General features: G+C 42.9%; 1 protein-coding gene across 4 annotated transcripts; it reads right to left on the reverse strand.

Moving 5' to 3' along the window:
• Positions 1–3,863: 3,863 nt before the first annotated feature.
• Positions 3,864–24,050, reverse strand: LOC144094140 (uncharacterized). 4 transcript variants are annotated; one of them, XR_013306429.1, is made up of 6 exons: positions 23,797–24,050; positions 22,651–22,774; positions 17,302–17,607; positions 9,731–9,876; positions 8,308–8,465; positions 3,864–4,024 (listed from the first exon to the last, which is right to left on the reverse strand). XR_013306429.1 is itself a non-coding variant. In XM_077628061.1 (6 exons), the coding sequence occupies exons 2-4, from the start codon at positions 22,716–22,718 to the stop codon at positions 9,755–9,757; spliced, it is 456 nt and encodes a 151-aa protein (XP_077484187.1). In that variant the 5' UTR covers positions 22,719–22,774; positions 23,797–24,050; the 3' UTR covers positions 3,864–4,024; positions 8,308–8,465; positions 9,731–9,754. The 4 variants fall into 4 exon arrangements, 1 of the variants encoding a protein (XP_077484187.1); XM_077628061.1 differs by having other exon boundaries at positions 17,302–17,567; XR_013306431.1 differs by lacking the exon at positions 17,302–17,607.
• Between the last annotated feature and the right edge of the window lie 296 nt (positions 24,051–24,346).

Raw genomic sequence — 24,346 nt, forward strand, 5'->3', positions numbered from 1 at the left:
AGAAACTCTAGGTTGGAGACTGTTGCAGAAACGCCCTGTTGGCAAAAATTTATGTTGGTGAAACTCCCTGTTCCAGAAACCTCCATTTAGAGAAAATTCCTATTAGAGAAACTCCATGTTAGAGAAAGTCCCTGTTTGAGAAACTCTCTGATGAGAAATTTCTTTTCGAGAAACTCCTTACTGGAGAAACTCATGTTTGAAAAACTCACTGTTGAAGAAACTCCCTGTTGACCAACTCCATGCTGGAGAAACTCCAAGTTAAAAAATCTCTGGTGGAGAAAATTCATGTTGGAGTATCTTCCTGTTGGAGAATCTCTCTGTTGGAGACACTTCATGTTGGAGAAACGCTATTGCGGAGAAACTGTATGTTGCAGAAGCTCCCTGATGAGAACCTCACTGTTGGAGAAACTTCATGTTGGATAAACTCCATGTTGGAGAAACTCTATGGTAGAAAGTCTATGTTTGAGAAGGTTCCTGGTGAAGAAACTCCATGTTGGAGAAACTCCATGTTGCAGAAGCTCCCTGATGAAGAAACTTCCTGTTGGCGAAACGCCTTGGATAAACTCCTTGTTGTAGAAACTCTATGTTTGAGAAACTGCATGTTGGAGAACCTCCGAGGGGGAGAAACTTCATGTTGCAGAAGCCTCCTGTTCGAGAATGTTCTTTTAGAGACACTCCCTGTTGAACATACTTCCTTTTGGACAAACTCTCTGTTGGAGAATCTCCTGGTTGGAGAAACTTCTTTAAACATAAACTCTATTTTAGAGAAACTCGCTGTTGGAAAAACTTCGTTAGAAAAACTCCTTGTTAGAGAAACTCTTTGTTCGAGAAAATCTTTGTTATAGAAACTCTTTTGGAGCAACTTCATGTTGGAGAATATTCCTGTTGGAGAAACTCCTGTTGGAGAAAAAGAAACTCTCTTTTAGAGCAATTTTATGTTGGAGAAGTTCCCTGTTAGAGAAACTTCATGCTGGAGATTCTTCATGTCGCAGAAAGCCCCAGTTGGACAAACTCCCTGTTGGAGAAACTGCATGTTCGAGAAATTCTCTGTTGAGAAACATCCTGTTGGAGGAACTCCTGGTTAGAGGAACTCCATGTTACAGAAACGCCCTGTTGGAGAAAATTCGTGTTAGAGATACTTCCTGCTTGAGAAGCTCCCTGTTGGAGAAATTCCATGTTGAAGAAACTCGATGTTGCAAGAAATGTGTTCGAGGAACTCTCTGTCGAAAACTCTATTTTGTAGCGAATCCTTGTTGGAGAAGATCCATGTTAGAGAAACTCTCTGTTAGAGAAACTTCATGTTGTAGAAAATGCCTGTTGGAGAACCTCCCTGTTGGAGAAACTTACTGCTCGACAAACTCCCTGTTGGACAAACTATGTTAGACAAAAATTCCTGTTGGAGAATCTCCCTGTTAGAGAAACTCAATGTTAGTGAAACTCGTGGTTGGAGCAACTTCATGTTTCAGAAACTTTGTGCTGGAGAAACTCTCTTTCAGAGAAACTATGTTTGAGAAGCTCCATGTTGAAGAAAGCATATGGTGGAGAAAGTCCATTTCGCAGAAACCCCAGTTTGAGAAACTCTCTGTTCGATAAATCTCTGTAGAGAAACTCCCTGTTGGAGAAACTGCCTGTTGGAGAAACTTGCTGTTCTAGCTCCCTGTCGGAGAAACTTTATTTTGAAGAAACTCTCTTTTGGAGGAACTTACTGCTGGCAAAACTCCCTAAAAGAGAAAATCTATTTTGAAGAAAGTCTGTGTTGGAGAAACTCCATGCTGCAGAAATTCCCTGCTGGAGAAAACTCCTTTTGGAGAAACCGCCTGTTGAACAAACTCCCTGTCGGTGAAGCTCCTCGTTGGAGAAACTCCATTTTGGAGAAATTCTGTTGGACAATCTCCATGTTGAAAAACTCTATATTGGAAAACTGTGTTGGAGATACACCATGTTAGAGAAATGCTCTGTTGGAGAAACTCTCCGTTAGACAGATTCCATGTTAGAGAAACTCCCTGTTGGAGAAACCGCTTGTTGTGGAAACCTGCATTCTGGAGTTGTTGGAGAAACTACATGTAGGAGAAACTTCATGTTAGGGACACTTCATGTTACTGAATCCCGCTGTTACTGAATCCCGCTGTTGGAGAAACTCTATGTTGGATGCACTCCACTATGGAGAAACTGTATTGGAGAAACTCCATGTTGGAGAAGCTCCCTGTTGGAGAAACTCCCTGTTAGAGAAACTTCTGTTAGATAAACGTCATGTTGGAGAAACCCAATGCTGGATAAACACCATGTCAGAGAAACTCCCTGTTGAATAATCTCCCTGTTTATAGACTCAATGCTGGGGAAGTCCTTGATGGATAAACTCCATGTTGGAGAAATTCCATGTTAGAGAAACTGAATGTTCGAGATATTCCATGGTAGAGAAACTCTCTGCTGCACAAACTCCCTCTTCGAGAAACTCCCTCTTAGAGAAACTCCCTGTTGGGAAACCCCTTGTTCAAGAAACTCGATGTTGGAGCATATCTTTGTTGGAGAAACTTCTTGGAGAAACTAACTGTTAGGGACACTTTATGTTTGAGAAAATAACTGTTGAAGAAACTGTTCAGAAACACCATGCTGCACAAATTCCATTTTGGATAAACTCTATGTTGGAGAAACTCCATCTTGGATGAACTGCATGTTGGACATATTCCATATTATAGAAACTCCCTGTTGGAGAAACTTCCTCCAGGAGGAACTCCGTGTTATAGAATCTCGCTGTTCAAGAAACTCCCTGTTCACAAACTCCATGCTGGGGAATCTCTCTCGTGAAGAAACTCTCTGTTGGATAAACTCCACGTTGGAGCAACTATATTTTGGAGAAACTCCAGGTTAGAGAAGCTCCCCGTAAGAGGAACGTTATGTTGGAAAAAGTCTATGTTGCAGTAACTTCCTGGTAGAGAAACGCCACGTTCCTGGAACTCACTGCTTCTCAAACTCTATGTTTGTAGAAACTTCATGTTGCAGAAACACCATGCTGGAGGAACTTCATGTTGCCGAAACCCCCTGTTGAGGACACTTCCTGTCGGAGAAACTCCCTGTCGGAGAAACTTCGTGTTGGAGAAATTTCATTATGGAGAATCCTCCGTTCAGAGAAACTGCAAGTTTGATATTGTTCCTGTTGGAGAAACTGCATGTTGGAGAAACTTCATGTTGACGAAACTCTCCATTCGAAAAACTTTCTGTTAGAGAGACTATTTTGGAGAAACTCTATGGTGGAGAAACTCCAAGTTACAAAAACTCCCTGTTGAGAAACTCCTTATTCCAGATACTTCCCCCAGTTGCACAAATGGGGCTGAAACGGCGGGCCCTTGTGGGCCCGGCACGGGCTGCCCATAGGGGCCCGACGTGGGATATGTGCGGGATTTGCAACTCGGCATCGGGGGGGACCCTCAAGGGCTGCCCAGTGGGCTTACTGCATAGCCCCACAAGGCTCCGCGCTGGATCCCCTTGGGCAGGCCCGTGCCGGTCCTGCGTGGGCTGACCCGTGCCGGGCCTGCGTGTGCTGGACCGTGCTGGGCCTCTGTGGGTTGGCCCGTGTCGGGCCTCCGTGGGCTAGCCCGTACTGGGCACCCGTGGGCTAGCCCGTACTGGGCCCCTGTGGTCTAGCCGTTCTGGTCCCAGTGGGCTTCTTAGGAGATAACTTGCGGGAAGTCAACAAAGGTAACCCATATAGACCCAATAGCTCTATGCCTTTGGGCCTACCGACCCAATTAAACTTAAGGCCCACCTTGCCAACCCACAGAGGCTTTCTTCACATCATCAGTATTTTTTGTGTACATGCTACTACTGAAATTACAATGCAAGTAGGAATGCTTCTTATTTATTTACTTGTTTTTGCAAGACATTTTGGGCATTCTTGCATACAAAGCCCCAATTACTGGGGTGAAGGGTCCGCCCCCTTCGTCCGAACTTTCCGACCGCCATCCCAGTCGCTCCCTGCACGAACGCAGCCACTCTGTTGTTGCCTTCCATGGTGGCTGTTGGGATTCTGCGCAGCATAGCAGATGTAAAAGTGAACAAACAAACACACATCAAACTGATATTCAGTATGGTAGATAAAAATCACATTCAAAAGTATTACAGTCACATCTTTCAGGAAATGCTTCATAGCCGTATGCAATGCTACAATCTGGAATGCTTGAAATATCAGCATATTTCGTTGGCTGTTAATATCCGTAACCATAATAAACGTAAATATCCATAATAAGAATAACCGAAAGGTGCATGAGCTATTAAAGGACTATAGACACCTAAATTTATTGCGTGTTTTCTTCTGTCAATGATGCGTTAGATAATAAATTCATAGATTACCAGGTAGTACTTGCCTACAAGCATGCTAAATAATTTATAATCGAATTTCTTCTCTCATGCTGTTTTGGTTTCATCGACCGAACGCCGACTGTCGTGAAGTTGATGTTTTGGTCACATGATGCAACTAGAAAAACTAATACAATCGCTGATATGTAGCTTTAATTGACTACAACATTTAATCCAGCCTCTTCCAAGACCAGGAATGACACAAAATGACCTGTGAGCAATAATATAACCGATTTTTTGTGCCTCATGTGAAAAAACACCAACTATACGTCACAGTCATCGTTCAACTGATGAAACCGAAACAGCGTCAAGAAGAAATTAAATTGCAGAAATACTGCACATTGCGCTAGTTGGTGTTGATGCATAGTGGTGGTTCAAAAGCGCAAACACATACGGACCATGTAAGAGACGAGACACACAAACCAGCGCTGAACTTACTGCAGATTTTTTATTAGGAAGAAGCACGTCATTTATACATACACGAAAAACAGCACACATGCGCAGTGTCAACAAGACTCCTAGTGCTAGTACAAGAAAAAACTGCTTTAAAAGCACGTGAATATCTGCAGAACCACTACCCACTAAGTAGCACATTGATTTCTCTAAGCGATAATGTAACAGATGGCATACTTACGCACCCATTACTTTTTCTGATAATATGAAACGCCTTAGCTACTTCTCTAGTGCGCTGGTCACAATTAGCGAACAAGACATCAGTATCGTCAAAAAATGGTGTACATTTGCACGTGAAACAATGCTTAGCTAGGTTAGTTTCTTTCCTAAAGAATTAGCGTGCTCCATGAGCCGCACGTTAACGCAGCGGCCCATTTGATTTATGTAGGTAAGGCCACAGGACTGAGGGATTTGATACGCTACGCCAGTCTTACAGCGAACATATCTATTTTCATGATTTATGTTGCAAGCATTTCTTTTGCGCCCTTCATGCTTTATTTGAACTACCGCCCCCACTCTCTAGCTTGTTAGGTGCAGGGAATAGAACCTTTACCCCATGCTTGCTTCCCACTCTTTTTAATCCGGTGCGACAGCGTGTGGACATATGGCATAACCCACTACCTTTCTTCTCCCTTCTTCCGAACCCTTTTCCAGCCCCGAGGTACTTGCAGACGATTTCAGCTCACGGAGGACTTTGGCTGCACTCGAAACTAGAACTGAGTCCCAGAAACCAGCTTCCCTACATCTGTCTATTTGGGCTAAGAGACTGGGCATCATTTTATGATAAGATTTCTTTACTGCCGTGCCTAAGCATCCCGTAACGATGCCACTTTTTGCAACGTTTGAATGAAAGGGCCTGTAATTCAAAAGCGGCTTTTCACTTCTAGGGGAATACTGCCAACAGACATGGTTGGGTTCGAAAGAGAATTTTAAATCAAGGAATTGCAAGACTCTCTCTTGAGGAACTTCATGTGTGAACCTCAGCCCCGACCAATTATGTGGAAAACTATGAACATTTGACACAAATTCGGGATTCAAGGACCAAGGCAGCACCAGGTAATCATCCACATAACAGAAAATGCATATGCATTACCCGTTAGATCAGTCTGAACTTTCATATGGACCCTGCTTAGATAAATGTTACTGAGAATGGGAGCTACCTTGGCACCTATGCACACACACGATTTTTGCATATAAAGACTACCATCCCACTCAACAAACGTGTTACTCAGGTAGTAAGATAACAGTTAAAGAAAAGATCCGGTTGTGATTCCACACTCATTTTGGAACACGCATTCATCGCTCTCATCACATAGTGCCCGGCTCTCATTTCGGAGGAAATCCGCTACTGCCTCAGAATTAGGTACGAGAAACGGATCCTTTACGCGAAGTGACGACAAATGTTTGCGAAGATAGGTAGACGCAAACAACTGCCAAGAATTGTGCTCAGATACGCTAGCCCGGAAAGGAAATTTAGGCTTGTGCATCTTAGCACTAAAGGAAATTTCTAGAACCGATTGTTCAGCTTCCTTCACTTTCTTTGCTCTACCTTCATACTTAAAACTTCCGAAGTAAAGTCATCATCTCCTCTGAACATGAGTGCTAGAAATTTTCTTTAGTGTTAAGACGCACTAGCCTAACTTTCCTTTCCTCGCAATTGTCTCTGAGACCAATTCTTGGCAGTTGGTTGTGTCTACCTATCTTTGGAAACATTTGTCGTCACTTCGCGCAAAGGATCCGTTTCTTGTACCTAATTCTGAGGCAGTAGCTGATTTCCACCGAAATGAGAGCCTGGCACTATGTGATGGTTTAAACATAGATGTGGTTGATTAGTTTTATTCTGTTCCACACTTTTAACTAATCCAGTATGTTCAGCAATGTATTACAGAGGACAACAATGAATACGTGCTCCAAAATGAGTGTTGAATCACAAGAGGTTCCTTTCTGGAACTATTATCTTACTACCTGAGTAACACGCTTGTTGAGTGGGATGGTCGACCTTATATGCAAAAATCGGGTTTGTGCATAGGTGCCAAGGTAGCTCCCATTCTCAATAACATTTATCTAAGCCGGGTTGATATGAAAGCTGAGACTGATGTAGCCGATTATTGCATACGCATTTTCTGTTATGTGGACGATTACCTCGTGCTGGCCAGGTCAGTGAATCCCGAATTTGTGTCAAATGTTCTTGATGTTTTTGCACGTAATGGGTCGGGGCTGAAGTTCAAAAATTCTTTTTCGAATTTAAAATTCTCTTTCGAACCCAACCATATCTGTTGGCAATATTCCCCTAGAAGTGAAAAGCCCCTTTTGAATTACAGGAACTTTCATTCAAAGCTTGTAAAAAGTGGCATCGTTACGGGATGCTTAGGCATGGCAGGAAAGAAATCTTATAAAATGATGCTCAGTCTCTTAGTCCAAATAGACAGATGTAGGGAGGCTGGTTTCCGGGACTCAGTTCTCGTTTCGAGTGCAGACAGTCCCCCATGAGCTGAAAACCGTCTACAAGTACCTCGGGGCTGGAAAAAGGTTCGGAAGAAGGGAGAAGAAAGGTAGTGGTTATGCCATATGTCACATGCGGTCGCACCGGATTAAAAAGAGTGGGAAGCAAGCATAGGGTAAAGGTTCTGTACCCTGCACCTAACAAGCTAGAAAGAGTGGGGGCGGCAGTTCAAAGAAAGCATGAAGGGCGCAGAAGAAATGCTTGCAACATAAATCATGAAAATATATATGTTCCCTGTAAGACTGGCGTAGTGTATCAAATGCCTGTCCTGTGGCCTTACCTACATATTCCAGATTGGCCACTGCGTTAACGTGCGGCTCATGGAGCACGCTAATTCTTCAAGAAAGAAACTTACCTAGCTAAGCATTGTTTCACGTGCAAATGTACGGCATTTTTTGACGATACTGATTTCTTGTTCGCTAATTCTGACCAGCGCACTAATGAAGTAGCTGGGCATTTCATATTATCAGAAAAAGTAATGGGTGCGTGAGTACGCCATCTGTTACATTATTGCTACGAGAAATCAATATGCTACATAGTGGGTAGCGGTTCTGCAGATACACACATGCTTTTAAAGCGGTTTTTACCTTTTACTAGCAGTAGGTGTCTTGTTGACATCGCACATGTGCGCTGTTTTTCCGTGTGTATATGTATGAAGTGCTTCTTCCTAATAAAAAAAAATCAGTTGTAAGATCAGTGCTGGTTAGTGTGTCTCATCTCTTGGTCCGTGTGTGTTTGCGCTTTTGAACCACCATGAAATTAAGTAATAAATTATTTGTGGTCATACATGTATAGAATGTCTAACGTATGGTTTGAAAGAAGAAAACGCACAAGCAAAAATTTGGTACCTATAGTCCTTTAAATTTGGATCCCTATTCAGTAATTGATAACGGAAGTGCTGAAAACCACACCAGGTAGATTGAAATTAGCTTTTTCCTGCAATTAGATGGTGTCTTCACAATATGTCTATAACCTTCAGAAGATTCACATATACTCACCAAAAATTGCGCTCTACAGCCGTAGGTTCTTAAATGCTTCTTTTTCGCCCCGCCCCTTCAATGTGTACATAAGGGCCACATGAGTCTTCACTAGTCTTCATAATAAGTTTTGTAGCCTCATCAGCTGGCTCACTCCCAATGAGTGCTAGCTTTTTGATCTGAAATAGATTATACAGATTATACAAAGTGAACTATGCCATGAAAACCATACACTGAACCATTCATAAAACTCCCTCTTCGAGGAACCATGTGCAAGTCAACAGAAAATCAGAAGGATGTAGAACAGGATAATACAGAGGACTCAAAGAGACCTATGATCACAGTGGTGTGACTCAGCTTAATAATAACAGAATTCTCTGCTGTCTTCTAAACGCCCATCTTTGCATCATCATATTAACTGGCTCTTATGCACGACTCTATGGAATACGCTTTCCAAACAATAAGATAAGGGGGAAGAAGTGAAATCATTACTTTAAGCCCACCTTGGACCATGGCAAAATTAGAGTCTGGCGCTAAATGAGTAATGTAAGAACATTACCGCCAGCTGCCACTATGAACAGCAAGGCTAATGCTTGTGCTAATTTCTTGTAGTAGGCTAGATATTATACACAGCAAATCTTCTTTCAAATACACTTGTACAAAATGCAGCTTTCAGGTCTACAAATCCAAATGCAACATGAGGCAATTTCGAAGTCCCAACTTAATCTGAAGTGGACTCACCATTTGTGGAGGGCTCAAATTAAACTACAGCTGAACAAAACACTATGCATCAAAATTATATTAAAAGGAATCAATACGTTGCCAGTAGTTCATAGGCACAATTGAAAGAAATGCCACATACCCAGTCGAAAAAAAAACACCAGCCCGTTTCTGGTGTTTACACCAAACTTTCATTTTTTGACACGGGTTCTGGTGTGACCGTGTCTGGTGCTCCGAACAGGCCAGGATTTTCAGACACGGGTCCTGATGTGGCGTAGTGTGGTGTGCTTTATTGTGTCCTGGTCTGGTTTTCTGTGCTGTGACCCGGTTGTCTGATACCGGCCCTGGTGTGCTTTGGTTTAGTGTTTCCTGGTGTGGTCGGTGTACCATTCGATTTGGTGCAGTTGGTATACCGTAGAATGTCTTGATTGAGATGCTGTGAGTTTGGACATACTATCGTGAGAAAAATTAAGAGATCCCAGCGAATGCATGCCAAATGGTGTAAAACGGCAAGCACTCTTGATGTTGATTCAGGTGCACTAACATCCATAAATCTCGCTGCGCCGGCCTTGATGGCACGACCATTTCATCAGATGGCACCTGCACGCAGTTAGGCATAGTGTGGCACACACTCGCAGCATCATAATTTTTCACATGATTGTACACTGGAACATATCGTAAAGCACGTATCGTAAAGCACGTATCGTAAAGAAAAGATGCTTACATTTGCACAAAAGCATCCTTAGCTTCATTGGTAAACAAAATTTGCAGAATAGCCAAGATGGAGGCCCCTAGCATCATAGCTTGACAAAGTCGAATAGGTTGAATTTTCCTGATAGCAGCTTGACTTCAGCTGTGTAGCCACAATGCCTGAAGAACAACAGAACAAAATCACGAATTTGTGTGAAATACACTATAATAATCACAGTGCAAAGACAACCAGCAAATACTGCTATTAAATTTAGCTCAGTGGTGCAAACATACAGTACACATTCAATACAACTTGCAATGCCTCTGCAGTAAATCAATTGTCTTCTGCTTTATAGTAAATCAATGCTCCTCACATAAAGCACCCCACTTACATTAATTTGCTTGAAATCAGTGTCTGGATGAGCAAGTATTTCACACTTTCATTCACACAGTACGATAAACACAGACAAGGGGGAAGACACCGAAAAACACTGAGATGCCTCCTCCCTTGCCCCTGTTCATCATCATGCTGTGTGAATGAAAATGTGAATTATTGCGTTGTGTTTTTCTTTTGTATTCATAGCTAACTGCATATATTTACAACACAGTTGGGTACGGCTGCGTCATAATCTGAATTCCTAAAATATTTGGCATTGCAGCTGATATTGAGCATGACAGTCCTTCTAACACAGTCAGGCTTTCTGAGACAACAGCACTCTAGCATCTCCGGTAATTTGATTCATTACGAGGCTCAGAGATACTAATACTTGGTAGCCTAGAGAAATAAATTGCTATAGAAATTCTACTACTGCAGAAAACAACAAATAAGAGAAATCAAGGAATTACAGAAATGATTACAAGATGCCCATAAAGATGGGCACAAAAAGGAGGTGAGATGTAGTTCGACTAAAAAAATATCAGATGCGAGTATATTTCAGGGTGACAAAATCCATTTATTGAGACTTTCTATGCGCACAGGGTGCAGAACTGTAAAGCACTGCATGGCTGGCTGCATCTATTTAGAAGGCCATTCCTCTTCATTTCTTCCAAAAAAGTGGCAGCAAAGCATAAAAAGCCGACTGCTGAAATTTATTTTCAGCTGAATGCCACATACAAAATGACAAGGGTGGAATGTTAATGATTCGAAAGGAAACCTTAAACAAGATGCGATGAACACTGGCATTGGTAAAACCCCCACAGATGTGCAAAAAAAAGCTGCCAGATTATTTTTGCTGCTGAATGTATTAAAACCAAAGCTGCCTGAGCGCACATGAGTTTTGTTTAGGTATAGCTTGCTATACACATCCTGAGCTTCTGGTGCAGTTGACTGCAGATTACCTGCAGGCACTTGCACACATACAAAACCCACACTAGAATCTGCGTACTGTGCATTGCCCACTATAGTGCCTTTTCCAAAGTAGCAATGTTTACTGCCACACATATACATAACTCACAAGTCGCATGATTCCTCCCAACATGTATGCAACAAAACATTGCAACCGCTTCGAGCCATCTCTACAGGCCCCACCGGACCGTTCCTGCTAAGTGTCAAAAAAAGTGGCTAAGATATGATTTGTCATATTCAATGTTACAAACTATTTTTGCAAAGCATGCAGCAAAGCTAGCGAGAGTGCTCAAGCACACCTATGCTTGACTAAAAAGTAGCCAAAATCTTTTTACATGTAAACTGAAGTAGCCGAAGTTAGAATGTGATTTGTAAAACTGTATGCATAACAGCTAGACAAGAGAGCAGAGAAGGTAATGGCAAACAGGGGCTCATTATGGGCTACATGATGGACTCTAACAGTCGCTTCCATCATGGCATCTGACAGTTAAACAATAGGCCAGCTAGCATTCAATTCAAGCTTATTTCCATGCAAAATGCTTTCACCGATGGCTACAAGTTATAACATAAAAATTTTCGTTGTTAAGTAGAGGCAACCAGAGGGTTCATGGACGATGGCAAATGTGGCGGCACCCACGAATGCCTATACTGAGTCAGCATCACTTAGGCCTCAGTACCTAAAATTCAAGCTTCAGGGCAAATGACTGCTAAGTACCGTCCGTCTTCTGTTTCCATGGCATGAGAAGTACATATTCAATAAAAGTTGTTCATTATGAGTAATTTCTCTGATCATGCACTGCCGCACTGCACATAGAGCATAGGCTTTTAAGCTGCTTTTATCCTCACACGACCTAACTGAAACCATCAATCAACCTCCTGTAAATAAACTTTCACATGAAGACAACATCCACAATTATTTGATCACGTCTTGTATGTTTGGCATTATCCTTTTTTGGTGCTTTCATATTATAAACCCCTAACAAACCTGAGTCGTAATTCTCACATACACTGATGGGGTGAGTATATTGCCCCTGAGATAAATCCAGCTACAGCTAGCAATTATCTCTCAGTTCATCCATTTATTACACTCCAGCGCATAAAAATACACGAAGAGGATAGACACCACGGACACCGGACATATTTTTGAGCGCTGAAATGATGTCTCATAATTCTTCCCGGAACCGACTATCCCAGCCCTCTATTCTTAGCCTTGTGGATAACCTTTTCCTTGCCTTCCGCTGTCACCTGCTGAGCACTTGCCACTGGAACTGCATAGTACAACTGCTTCTGTTGACCAGATGGGAATGGCAGTTCTCTTGTGAAATACTGCATCCTTTGGGATTCCCTTCACGGTTTAATGCACTGCCTTCTCTACCTTGAATTTAGATACACCTAATAGAAAAAGAATACGCATATAAAAATTCTTAGCCATATTTGCAGCCAGTAATATGATAATAATTGTATTTGTACGCTTCACAGAAAACACAGCAGTATACGTTAACGCCATTTGAAGCAAGAAAGTAAGAAATCATTTCGTTTATTATCAACACAAGACTTGCACCTTGACGTTGATGGTGTCATGCAATAGTGGTGAGTTCTGATAGTAGTGTGAAGTACAAAAGGCAACTGCTTGCTTCGAATTTTAGAACATGCAACTTTAACTGCACAATTATAGAAAAAAATCGACTTCATCCTTGAAAATCGCAGATTAGTATGTGTGGTAGCAAATACTGAAAATAAAAATAGTAGGAGCACTACCAGTGTTTAAATCAACACGCGGTGACTGGTTTGGTTTATGGTTTGGTTTATATGGATTTAACGTCCCAAAGCGACTCAGGCTATAAGACACCGTAATGAAGGACTCCAGAACTTTCGACCACCTGGGGTTCTTTAGAATGCTCTGACACCGCACAGTACACGGGCCTCAAAAATTTCGCCTTCATCGAAATTTGACCGCCGCGGCCGGGATTGAATTCGCGTCTTTCAGGCCAGCAGCCGAGTGCCATAACCACTCAGCCACCGCGGTGGCTTCGCAGTGACTGGTAAGAGCAATTTTCTAATTGCAGTTCTTGCCCATACCCTTGTCGAGCAAGGCACTAATGCCGGTTGACCTGTAGTAAATCTAACGTGTCCTCAACATGCTGCCTAGTTAGCAAAGTTCTTGTAGTCAAAATTGAACGAAACATTATTTTTCAGCTAGAAGCGCATGAGGTATTGATATAGTCCAAGGCAAACAACTTAGTGCCTTAGAATAGTGTTCAACGAGGGGCCCACACGCAGAGACACTTGACTTGCCACTGTTTCTTTATGCAAAGTAATACAGGAGTGCATGGCCTGTGGTGTTCATGCTAAGAAATACAAAATATAAAAAGAAACAAAACTGAAGTGCAAAGAAAAATTAGAGACAAGTTCTGTCATTAAACCTTATGTGACACTAGAGAGTACATTTCATTTCATTTCATTTTCATTTATTCATACTGTCAGCCTGGGCGGGCTAATACTGGAGTGGATATCAAACTTGAAACAGAAAAAGAACACATTAAACAAACACTGAGATCAAAACTAAATTTCATACCTAATTGTGTTTGCCACTTGAACAAAAAAAAACATTGTCATAGAAATCAAGCAGAACATAAAACATTGGGCAGTTTATCTAAAAATTCGCTAAGTGATTGTGCCGTGACAACGGAGTTTGGTAACATATTCCATTTCTTAATGACTCTCGGGAAAAAACTAAATTTAAAGCAATCATTTCTGACAGGCGGCATTGGGATGTACAAACTGTGACGATGGCGTGATGTTTCCCCTGTTTTAATTTCAAAGTATTTTGTTTGATCGATTTTCAAGTAGTGGTTAGCGATCTGGAAAAGAAACTTGAGTCTGCCGCATTTGGTTCTAATGTCAAGTGTTTGCAAATCAGCAGATTTACACAAAGAAGTTGGAGAATCAGAATAACGATACGTATTAAATATAAGCCTTGCTCCGAGACGCTGGATTCTTTCCAGCTTAGAACAGTTGGAAGCAGTGTACGGGTCCCAGACAACTTTTGCATATTCGAGGGTAGGCCTAACTAGGCTTTTGAAAACCACACTTTATATTTCAGGAGTTGCACTGCACATATTGCGTCTCAAGCTCCAGAGTGCCTTGGAAGCCTTAGTACATACATTATCTATGTGTGAATTCTAGCGTAAGTCAGATGTCAGTGCTACTCCAAGGTATTTAAAATTACTTACTCTAGTTAGTAATCTACCATTAATGCTGTAACTGTAATCAAGGACAGTTTTCTTTCTTGTAATGGTCATAAAATCTGTTTTGTTTGAATTTATTACCATCTGCCACACCTTACACCATTCATGTATTTTCTGCACGTTTTGCTTGAGTTCTGCCTGATCTTCTGGAGTATTAATTTGTTTATAAACGATGCAGTAATCTGCACACAGTCTAACTGGAACGCTCAAACCAACAGGCAAGTCGTTGATGAAGATCAAAAACAAGAGAGGGCCCAGAACGCTGCCCTGGGAACACCGGAATCGACTGGCATGATGTTGGATTTATACTCTTGAACCTGAACATACTGTACTCTAGACGAAAGATATGACCTGAACCACTGAGATATAGTTTCATTTTTAAATATAGCACTGATTTTTAGTAATAGCTTAGGGTGCGAAACCTTATCAAACGCCTTTGCAAAGTGCAAATATACGATGTCTGTTTGCATGCGGGAATTAATTGATTGGAAAGATCATGTACAGTTTCCGTGAGTTGTGTGATGGTAGAAAGCCCCTTGCGGAAGCCATGCTGGTTTACAAATAGGTGATTGTTACTCTCAAGAAAAGTTGATAAGTGAGCGTACATAATATGTTCGAGTAACTTGGAACACGTGCTAATGAGGTAAATCGGTCTATAATTTTCAACGTTAGAAGAGGGACCATTTTTATGCACAGGCACTATTTTCGCACATTTCCAGGCAATGGGAACACAACTACTGTCGACAGACGATTGAAAGATTTTGGTAAGAAATTTAGAATTCCACTCTGCATATCTATATAAGAATTCATTCGGGATACCGTCCGGTCCTGAGTTCTTTTTAGTGTTGATATTCAAAAGGAGTTTCAGAACACCTTCTTCACTTATTTCTAAATCGGGTATAGGAGGGCAACCTGGAGGCTCAAAAAACGGTGATTCGCCGTCATTTTCAGTGAAAACAGATGCAAAAAATGAATTGAAACTTTCAGCCCTCTGGGGGCTCTCTTCTTCATTAGAATGGTGAGGTTTACCGCCGCCATTTATATATCGCCAGAACTTACTGGGCGCTTCAGTAAGAAATCTGGTGAGAGTCTGACTGTAAAAGGTAATTTTACTTTCTTTGATGAGTCGCTTTAACTCTTGGCTCATACGACATATGGAGGTTTTTAATTCAGGGCTTGGGTATTGTGAGCATCTTTTTCGTTTCCTTTTGAGCTGTCGTTTTTTGTGAATAATGTCTATTATTCCAAGGATGCTTCCTTTTTGTTATTATCGTGGTTTTAGGAATGAACATCTCAATTGCTTTCGCTGTCATGTTTGCAAAAAAATCCCACAACTTATCTGTGCCAAGTCGGTCTTGATATAAACACATGAATTCATCAAACGAGATTTCAAGGTAGTCCAGTAATCCGACATCATTGGCAGCCGCAAAATTCAAAACAGTCTTTCTGCAAGATTTGTGACATATTTCATGAGTCATATTGAGCGACATAATCACCATTTTATGGTCAGACAATCCTTCTTCAACATCACAACTCAGCAAAAACTCTAGTTGACCAGATGACAAAAAGACAAGGTCTAGTATCGAGGATGACGTCGTACATACTCTCGTACTCTTTTCAACAATCTGAGTCAAACCATAGCAATGGGCGAGTTCGATCAGATGTTCACTGCTAGCTGTATCAACTCAGCCGGGAGAAAGCGACATCCAATCAATTCCTGGCAAATTAAAATCACCTGTCAACGTAATATTGTCACCAAAGTGTACATTTAGGTCCAGTAACCTTTTTAGGTTATCAAGCACGTCTATGGTTGAATTGGGAGCTCTGTAGAAAGCACCCACTAAGACAGTACGACCATTCAGTCTGGTTTTAATCCATGCAGTTTCTAAATCATCAAACCCTTCTATGACTGAGTACTCTTAACCAGTATTGCAACACCGCCACCCCTCCTTTCACGGTCTTTTCGTACTATGGAGTAGTTTGGGGGAGCAACTTCACAGTCTCTAATATCTTTATGTAGCCATGTCTCTGTGATTACCATAATATCGGGTTCATGTTCAAGGCATATACTTTCTATGGCGTCAACCTTGTTAAGCATGCTCCTAGCGTTCACATTTATAATTTTAAAGCAGAGCGTCTTATGATTGTTTAGTCACTCATTGCTAGTGCTAGTGGCAACCTGGCATTTGAACCGCTGCTTGGTCTCCTCGTTCAATGCGCATAAGGTATTCTTGACTATAACTTATCAAAAATTAACTTAGCTTTCACGCCGTTCTTTCGTTCATCGGCACAGGAGTTCCAAAGGTTTTTTCGTATTTCCACAACCCTTTTAGAAAAATCTTCATTTACACTAAATTGAGTGCCTTTTAGGTTGAAACAGTTACTCATTATTTTCATCTTATCCCTAAAGTCAGTACGTTTAATAATAATCGGTCGGTCTCTACCTGGTTCCCTCTTTCCAAGTCGGTGAATCCTTTCAATAGTGTCCACCCTTTATTTCAAAATTTTATCAAAGATGTCATGGTTTACTTTCTGTAGTGGGTCATCTTCACTCTCTGATTCCTCCTCCTTGACTCCGCGTACAATCAAGTTATTGCGCCGCGAGCGGTTTTCCAACTCATCAAGTTTTCTCGAAACTGTAGTCATTTCTATTTCCAATCTTTCAGCAAAAGTTTCTAGTTTCGAAAGCCTATCCCGAGACTCGTCAAAGGTTTGTAGCTTTTGTTCTATAGCAGACAGCCTGGATTGCATGTCCAGAATTCTTGCTTCAGACGATGTTTGGTTTTCCTGTATTTCGCTTAATTCGCTGAGGATTTCAGTTTCGGAAGCAATTACTTGCTGAATCATTTCCATTGTATCCGGGCCAGGATTTTCCTCATCGTCACCGGATAACTTCAGCAACAGGCCTAAAATTGAGATACAATCACTAAAGCAAACCAGCAATGTGCGTGGACACGGCAACACGATCAAAAAAAGACAGTTGCTACGGCAGCAATATTTTCGTCCACCAACCTGCACAAATAGTGGCACATAAGTTCACATTGTCACGACGGGGTTGCCGTGTCCACTGCTGATGGAAGGCGCGGGCGTCCCTTTTATAGGCAAAATCCGGGCTGGAAGTGTGGATGACGTCGCTGTGCTCGAAGAGGGTGCGCAGAAGGCAGTATACACGTGCCGCGACAGCAGCTTGCAGTGTGAAAAATGTACGCCCCCCGCGCACGGCAGTCGAAAGGCATCGGCAGAAGCTGGGTGACGATTGAAGCCGCTGTCTGCGCTTACTGCGCGACCCAAGGCGATGGAAAAGAAAACGGTAAGTACCTGCACAAATAGTGGCACATCAGTTGACATTGTCACGACGGGGTTGCCGTGTCCACTGCTGATGGAAGGCGCAGGCGTCCCTTATATAGGCAAAATCAAATGTTCATAAAGAAGTTGTAAAATGGTCATTATGAAATTTTGCACAATCATCAAATTGTCATGAGCACAGTCAGTATGCCTTCTTTCACACATAAGGTTTCCAGCGGCTCCAGTGCACTTCAGTTTCTTTTTAGTACAGTGCCTTTAAAAGACAGAATTTGTTCAAGGGCCACAAAATGGTAATAACTGTTTATCACAATTATTATATCTATGCTTCATCACTTTTTAACACAACCTCCAATATGACCCACATGATTTGCTGCAGGAGCAGGATTCCAGTGTGCACCACTCGCATTCAATGAAGGACCTGGCTGCCTTTTCCAAGTGTTATACTAATTTTTACAATGAAAGTGCCGTTGAGCGAGTTTGACAGCAAGCAAAAACATGATTTGAACCCAATAGCATAAGGAAATTTTAAAGTGGTCCGTAACATTATGCTTGAAACAAGACAACTTCAGGTTTCAATACTCATCAAAGTTGCCATCAGATCTCAGCTTTGGTGTGCTCATAAAGGAAGGGTGGGGTGCTTAGTTATAAAGACCAATTGTCACGGCTGGTACATTGTGCTATCTACTTCAATGATGAAGGATGTGACAAACTACCCACCAAAATCTGAGATCTGGCATAAAGGCTGAAAATCAAAAACAAATGAAGGACCACTAAGACCTGAAATTATTTCCTACTTGAACAGTTATGCACATCACAAAGGAAGCTGACAAACGGCACGAAGTTGTACTGGTATTTTGGCCTCAGATGCTCGCTCATTTAAGCCTCAGTATCCTAACTAAAAGCAATAAAAATGACATGACTGTTGAAGGCATCATAAGCTCCTGTAAAGCTCATCTGCAGTGAGAAAAACAAATTCTAACCTTCATAATATTTTATAAAATTCAGCCAATGAGGCCACTGTGTCAGTCACCAACTAAGAGACCATGTACAAATTATACACTGTAAATGCAAAAACTCTACATGAGAGCAAAGCATGCCCTGCACTTGTGAAACAAATTTGTGTCAATGTAAGATTCTTGGCAACAGAAGGTATCACCATTATTGACATGTGCTAAAAAGGAAGAGGGCACCTTAATGATGCTGTACAATTTAGAATTCAGCCTTTCAGTAATCTATATTTCATCTAGTACCATGAGCATTGTCAGAGGAGAAGGCAAAAATGAAAGGAAAGCTGCCAGCTGTCATGAGGCCTGCCACAAAAAAACACTGAACAGAAGTGGTGCACAAACAAAAAGAAGGGATGCACTATGCGATTACAGAACACAAAATAACACAGGAAAACAGGGCCCAACCAATGAATGAAAAGAGAACAACATAAAGAAGGTAAGCAGTACTGAACACTGCTACCTCTGCAAATTGAGAACAGTGAAATAGAACACACCTAAAAAATAAGTTTCAAGGATTATAAAAACGTAACTTTGGTCACATATTTTTTAAACGCTGCATTAGACATTAGAATACATGAATCCCTAAGTGGTATTTGCCTACCAATTAATAATTTATAATTCCATTCCCTTCTCTGATGTTGTTTAGGCTTGATCAGCCGAATGATGGCTGTGATGCCTAGTTGGCCTTTAGGTCTGCTGAGGCATGGAAAAGGCTACAATATAAATGTTGATATGCAGTTTTATAGCACTACAACACCTAAAACAGGCTGTTTCAAAAGCTTGAATGACAACAAATGCCATAGCAGCAGTTATATTACCAGCTTTCTTGCTTTTGACATGGCCTGAAAACCAACTACACGTCGCAGCCATCGTTGGGTTGATAATACTGAAACAAGGAGAAGGACAAATATAAATTATTTACCAGTCATAGAGCAAATATCATAGGGTGGTCCATGTACAGGTGCGGACAGAAGCAAAAGGAGCGCGCCGAACAAGAACTGCGTGTCAGCGCCGCCTAGCCAAACCAGACGAAAGCTCGAAATCGCCACGTGCATGTGCAGGCCCGCTTCCGGCGTGACCCACTCAATGCTCCGCTTGCCTCGCATTCGACCGGCGTCTGTGTCGTGCTGATGATGATCATGATCGGATGGTTGTGCTCTGTGTAGCTAGCGAACATTTCGGGAAACAAAGACCGCTGTCTTGATAAGGCAAATTGCGCGGGGACGCCTCTACCATTAAGCCGCTTCGTTTGAGACAGCTGGAGGCGTGTTTGCGCCGCAAACAACCCGCATGTTTCGAACTTTTGCTGCCGCTGGGACTCTGCTGCGTCTCACTCGCAAGCAAACGCGCTCGAAACACTCGGCATACTGCCGCAGTTTTGTGTTAATTTTCTACAGTTATCACTGATGATTCGCCTTGTCCCTACCAGGCGCTGACGCAGAACTAGTGCATGCACCCTGCCTGTCTCCCTCGAAACAAACTGCCCCTATACTGGATCCTGCTCTTATCACCACTGAGACAGTGCGCTGCGTATCGCGCTGTCATGTGCAGAGCAGAGCTCATGGTAATCACTTTGCATGCACCTTCGGATCTTAGGATGACTACAAGCACCCGCTGTCTCACCCACACGAATGCCGCGGCAGCAGTGCGTCACTGTTGCGTGCCCCGCGTGCGAAATTCGGCATATAAGTGCCCGTGATCGCCCACTAATCAGAGTATGAGCCTTTACAGTACCCGGCAAGGGTGCCAAACTCTTCTGTGCGAGCTGTATTACTTCACTGCTACCAGTTACATATAGACATTGGTCTGTTTGAGAATATAGGTGTGGAAACCCAACAGCTGCATCCAGCACATTTGGAAGCAGTCACTATCCTTGAGACGCTGGATCGCGCTGCAAAAAGTGCCAAGAGCGCCAGTTTCATCTCATTTTAAGCTGTCCTCCTAGGCGAGGTTCCAATGCAGGAGCACTGTGGTGTAGTACAGACACACAGGGCGCATGCTTTGCCGCTCCGTCGGTTCCTCGTAGGTGCAAGCCGAAAATGAACGGTAACTGTATTAAAAAACCCGAAACTGCGGTAATGGATCGAGTGTTTTTGAGTTTATTTGGTCCATAGCAAGATGGAAATGAATCCCAGAAGCAACTTAAGTTTGAAGGACGCGTGTTATTTGCGATGAAAACCCGCCTACAGCTGCCACAGATGAAACGGCATAATGATAGCGTCGCCCCCGTGGGATTTGTGGCATCAAGGGCAGCGGTCTGTGGGCTCCGAAATGCCCGCTCGCTGCTAAGTGCACAACCATCCGACCATAATCATCATCAGCGTGACCCTGACTACGGCCAAATGCGAGGCAAGCGGAGCAATGAGAGGGTTGCGCCGGTAGGGGGCCTGCATATGCGTGTCGCGATTTTCAGCTTACGTGTGGTTTTGGTAGGCGGCACTGAAAAGCAGTTCTTTCTTGTGCGGCACGCTCCGTTTACTTTTGTTCACGCCTGCACATTAACGTCTAAGGCATTTGAAAAAGACGCAAGCAAACATCTGGTGTCCATAGAATATGCATTTTCTTTCAAGCTTTGCTGAATTATGATATCAGGTAGCATGCCGAAAGGCTGAGTCAAACAGGTCACTACAAGCTCCTAATTTCCTGTAAGTGTATTAGAGCAAGTATATTCACTGAACTTGCACAGTGTCATCACCAAGCAAGTGAATGGGCAAAAAAAATCTAAACTGACCAAGATAATCACAGAGGTAACAATTTATGGTGAACATTCACCTTTTTCATTTAGCACTTTTAGCTTTTTTGAGCACAGGCTATAATACAACAGACCTTGAAGTAGTTTGCAGTAGACAGTGCTTAATTTCCACTCAGATCTAGAGGCAGTAAAAATATTGCAACTACAGTGAAAAGTTCTTTTAACAGTACCTCTTGCTGGACTAGTTGGTGTAACATTGTGTAACAAAAGTAAAAACAGCGCTAATTTTTACATAAACAACACAGAAAGAACAAACAGGACGGGAGCTGTCCTGTCTGTTCTTTCTGTGTGGTTTGTGTAAAAGTTAGCGCTGTTTCTACTTTCGTTATACAGTGAGAGGCCACAGAAGAGAAAATGTCAAGTCCAATTAATGTTTCATCTTTGATGTGCATTCATAGCTGCACTATATAGCACCATTCATATTCTTTTCATCAAGTGAAATAAGACGTATTTGCTGGACCAGTCTCTGAGGAGTGCCATGTGACACCTGCATTACTGCTGAAGATTGACATGGTTATCCTTCTACTATGATTGTCTATGAGGAGTGCCATGGAAGATGGATACTAGAGGAAAAAAGAATAAAAGCATTGTTCTCATGCTGTAATATCACCATAGAATGCTGCCCTGTAGCCCATTACTTCATATTGGCATTTTTTAAAGCCTGGCTGCATTGAACGAGGTTTCTAGTGACTCGAGAACAGGTGGGGAGGGAACTAAAAAGGGAGAGAGAGAAAGCAGCTGAGCTGAGGCTATGCCAGTGTGCTCGCTGTCGCTGTGTAGCCTTGGAGCTGAGCGGCCAGCTCTGGACTCAATCGTGGTATGAGGGTGCGGGTTTCCCTTTTTCTTGCACCCTGTGTGTTGTGCTGTCAACGTTGCATTTTTTGCGTCTAGGCTAAAAGAAAACGTGTTAATGATTCTTTGCTAAAAGTCAGCACGAAATTTTAAAAAATGACAGGAGAAATGTTCCAAAAACCACTAACAAGAAAAAGAAAATTGGTTGCTTGCTTCGGATTCATACGCTCCCTACATTCTAGCACAGGGAGTCTCAGATTCCTCGCTAGTTTTGTAAGGGTTCCGAGGCCAGCCGTGACCCCCCTGTATTTAAGCACTGCTTCTTTCTGAGCATGAAACTGGCACTATCTAAAGATGACCTATTGAGAAGAGACACACACGTTATTTTGAATACGGGAATGCCAATACATGCCATCAACGTTCTGGTCCAAAGCAGACATTGCAACACATTGATCTCAATGCAGAGGTGAAAAAAAAACAGATCTGAGAAAACTCGACACATACTTGTGCTCTGCAATGTACCCTGAACGGGCACAGACAAGAACAGCCCCAAATCTGGACAGTGGAGACATCTTCTCCGATGAAGCTCTTTTCAGACCTCTTCACTACTGAAGAGAAGGCACTTCACCTGCATAACATCATAATTTCCAGCTGTGTATTTTGCACCAACAATGCCTGGAACTTCCTGATAATTTGAATTGCTGGCATTTCACACAACCACAAGAAAATGTTTAAACAGCCAAACTTAAAATGCATAAAACCACTTGCTCACACTAGTTTTTATGATAAGCTCTGTACTACTTAGGTTATTCAAAAAACCACTTAATTTGAAAGGGCTACAAAGCGCTCTTTTTCTAGGGCTACTTCTTCGTCATCATTTAGCAATAATTTTTATTCACGGCCGCCAGCAACTAAAAGAACTTAACAGCTGCAGGCTACGTTACCAATGTCACAAAAGTAATTGAGCAGGCAGCTACCTGTTGTGGTATCGCAGTGACGCGTCGCCTCAATTCACTCAGTCGCTTGCATGCCTTGACGCGTCACACGCCTCCCACTCTGAGCTTGTCGGCTGGTGTAATCGGCTCGTAGAGGTGTGTTCTAACCTTAAGACGCCACATCAGATCCCTATAATGAAGCACATACGCGTAGCGAATAACAGAACGCTAAACAAACCGCGCGGCGCACGCTATCGGCAGTCCGCAACGGGCCGATATTGGCGTCAAAAACACGCGTGCAGTCAGTGCACGATCAAGTCCCACGTGGAATAATGAACAGGAAGTCGGGCAACCACCTTAACGAAAGCCCAAATCATAGTGACGCGCCTTGCTGGGCAGTATACAATTGCCACATTTACATTTAGGACTCCTACGCGTGCCAGCCATTCAGCAAACGCATCCATGCATACACCTCGGCGCTCGCGTCGCAACGCATACACTGTGAACACTGACGGACCATCAGTTCGATGATTCGATGTGGAATGCACTTTGCTGCCGCGGAAACAACCAGTGACTCACGAGCAATGCCGAAGGGAAACGAACAGGACAGAGCTGACAGAGCCTCGTCCCTTCCGCTTCTTCTCGCTTTGCGCTCGCTCGTTTATTTACGCGGTCGCAAATTGCACGCACTCTTGCGCTACACTATGGGTCTCACCTGGAAACGAAGACTCTACGCATTCCAGTAACCGCTTTCTTCTCTTGCTTCGCGGCGGCAACGGTTGAAGCCGAACGTGTTGTCAATATGAAACGGCTCCATGCTTCTCGGCGTGATGACTTTTCACAAAGTGCGCGAACGGCTGCATTGCTGACACGCGGCGCAAGCTACGATAAGCAGGAAATCCAAACGGAAGTTTGAAGGAACGATTTTGAAACCAGACACAAACAGCACACGAACAGCAGCAGCACGGAGCATGGCATGGCGCGGCGCAAGACCTAGCCGGATATCACTCCGGAATGCACCGAGGGAGAGGAGGGGAGGAGGGTGTGCTGCGTCCTGCCACGTGACCTGCCAGCAGCGCGCTGGATTTGAACGGCGTTGGGAAGCTCGCTAGGCGCTGGCGCGTGGCTATTAGCGTGGCTATTAGCGTCATGGTAAATATATACTGCGAACTGTTACATAATTGCAGTTAGACTAAGGCGCTCCGCGCCTCCGTGCATCATTTCCAGCCAGTTTTCATGTCAAAAGCGGGCGACAATGTGTCAGC

This window comes from Amblyomma americanum, chromosome 6 (genome assembly GCF_052857255.1).
Source record: "Amblyomma americanum isolate KBUSLIRL-KWMA chromosome 6, ASM5285725v1, whole genome shotgun sequence".
Classification (NCBI taxonomy): Eukaryota; Metazoa; Arthropoda; class Arachnida; order Ixodida; family Ixodidae; genus Amblyomma; species Amblyomma americanum.

Coding starts and splice junctions, on each gene's coding strand:
- LOC144094140 (XM_077628061.1), bottom strand. CDS start 22,718: ATGTCTCCACTGTCCAGATTTGGGGCTGTTCTTGTCTGTGCCCGTTCA. Junction 17,568..22,650: donor GGGTACATTGCAGAGCACAA/GTATGTGTCGAG, acceptor TGGGTCGCGCAG/TAAGCGCAGACAGCGGCTTC. Junction 9,877..17,301: donor ATGTGCCACTATTTGTGCAG/GTTGGTGGACGA, acceptor GTTGTTCTTCAG/GCATTGTGGCTACACAGCTG.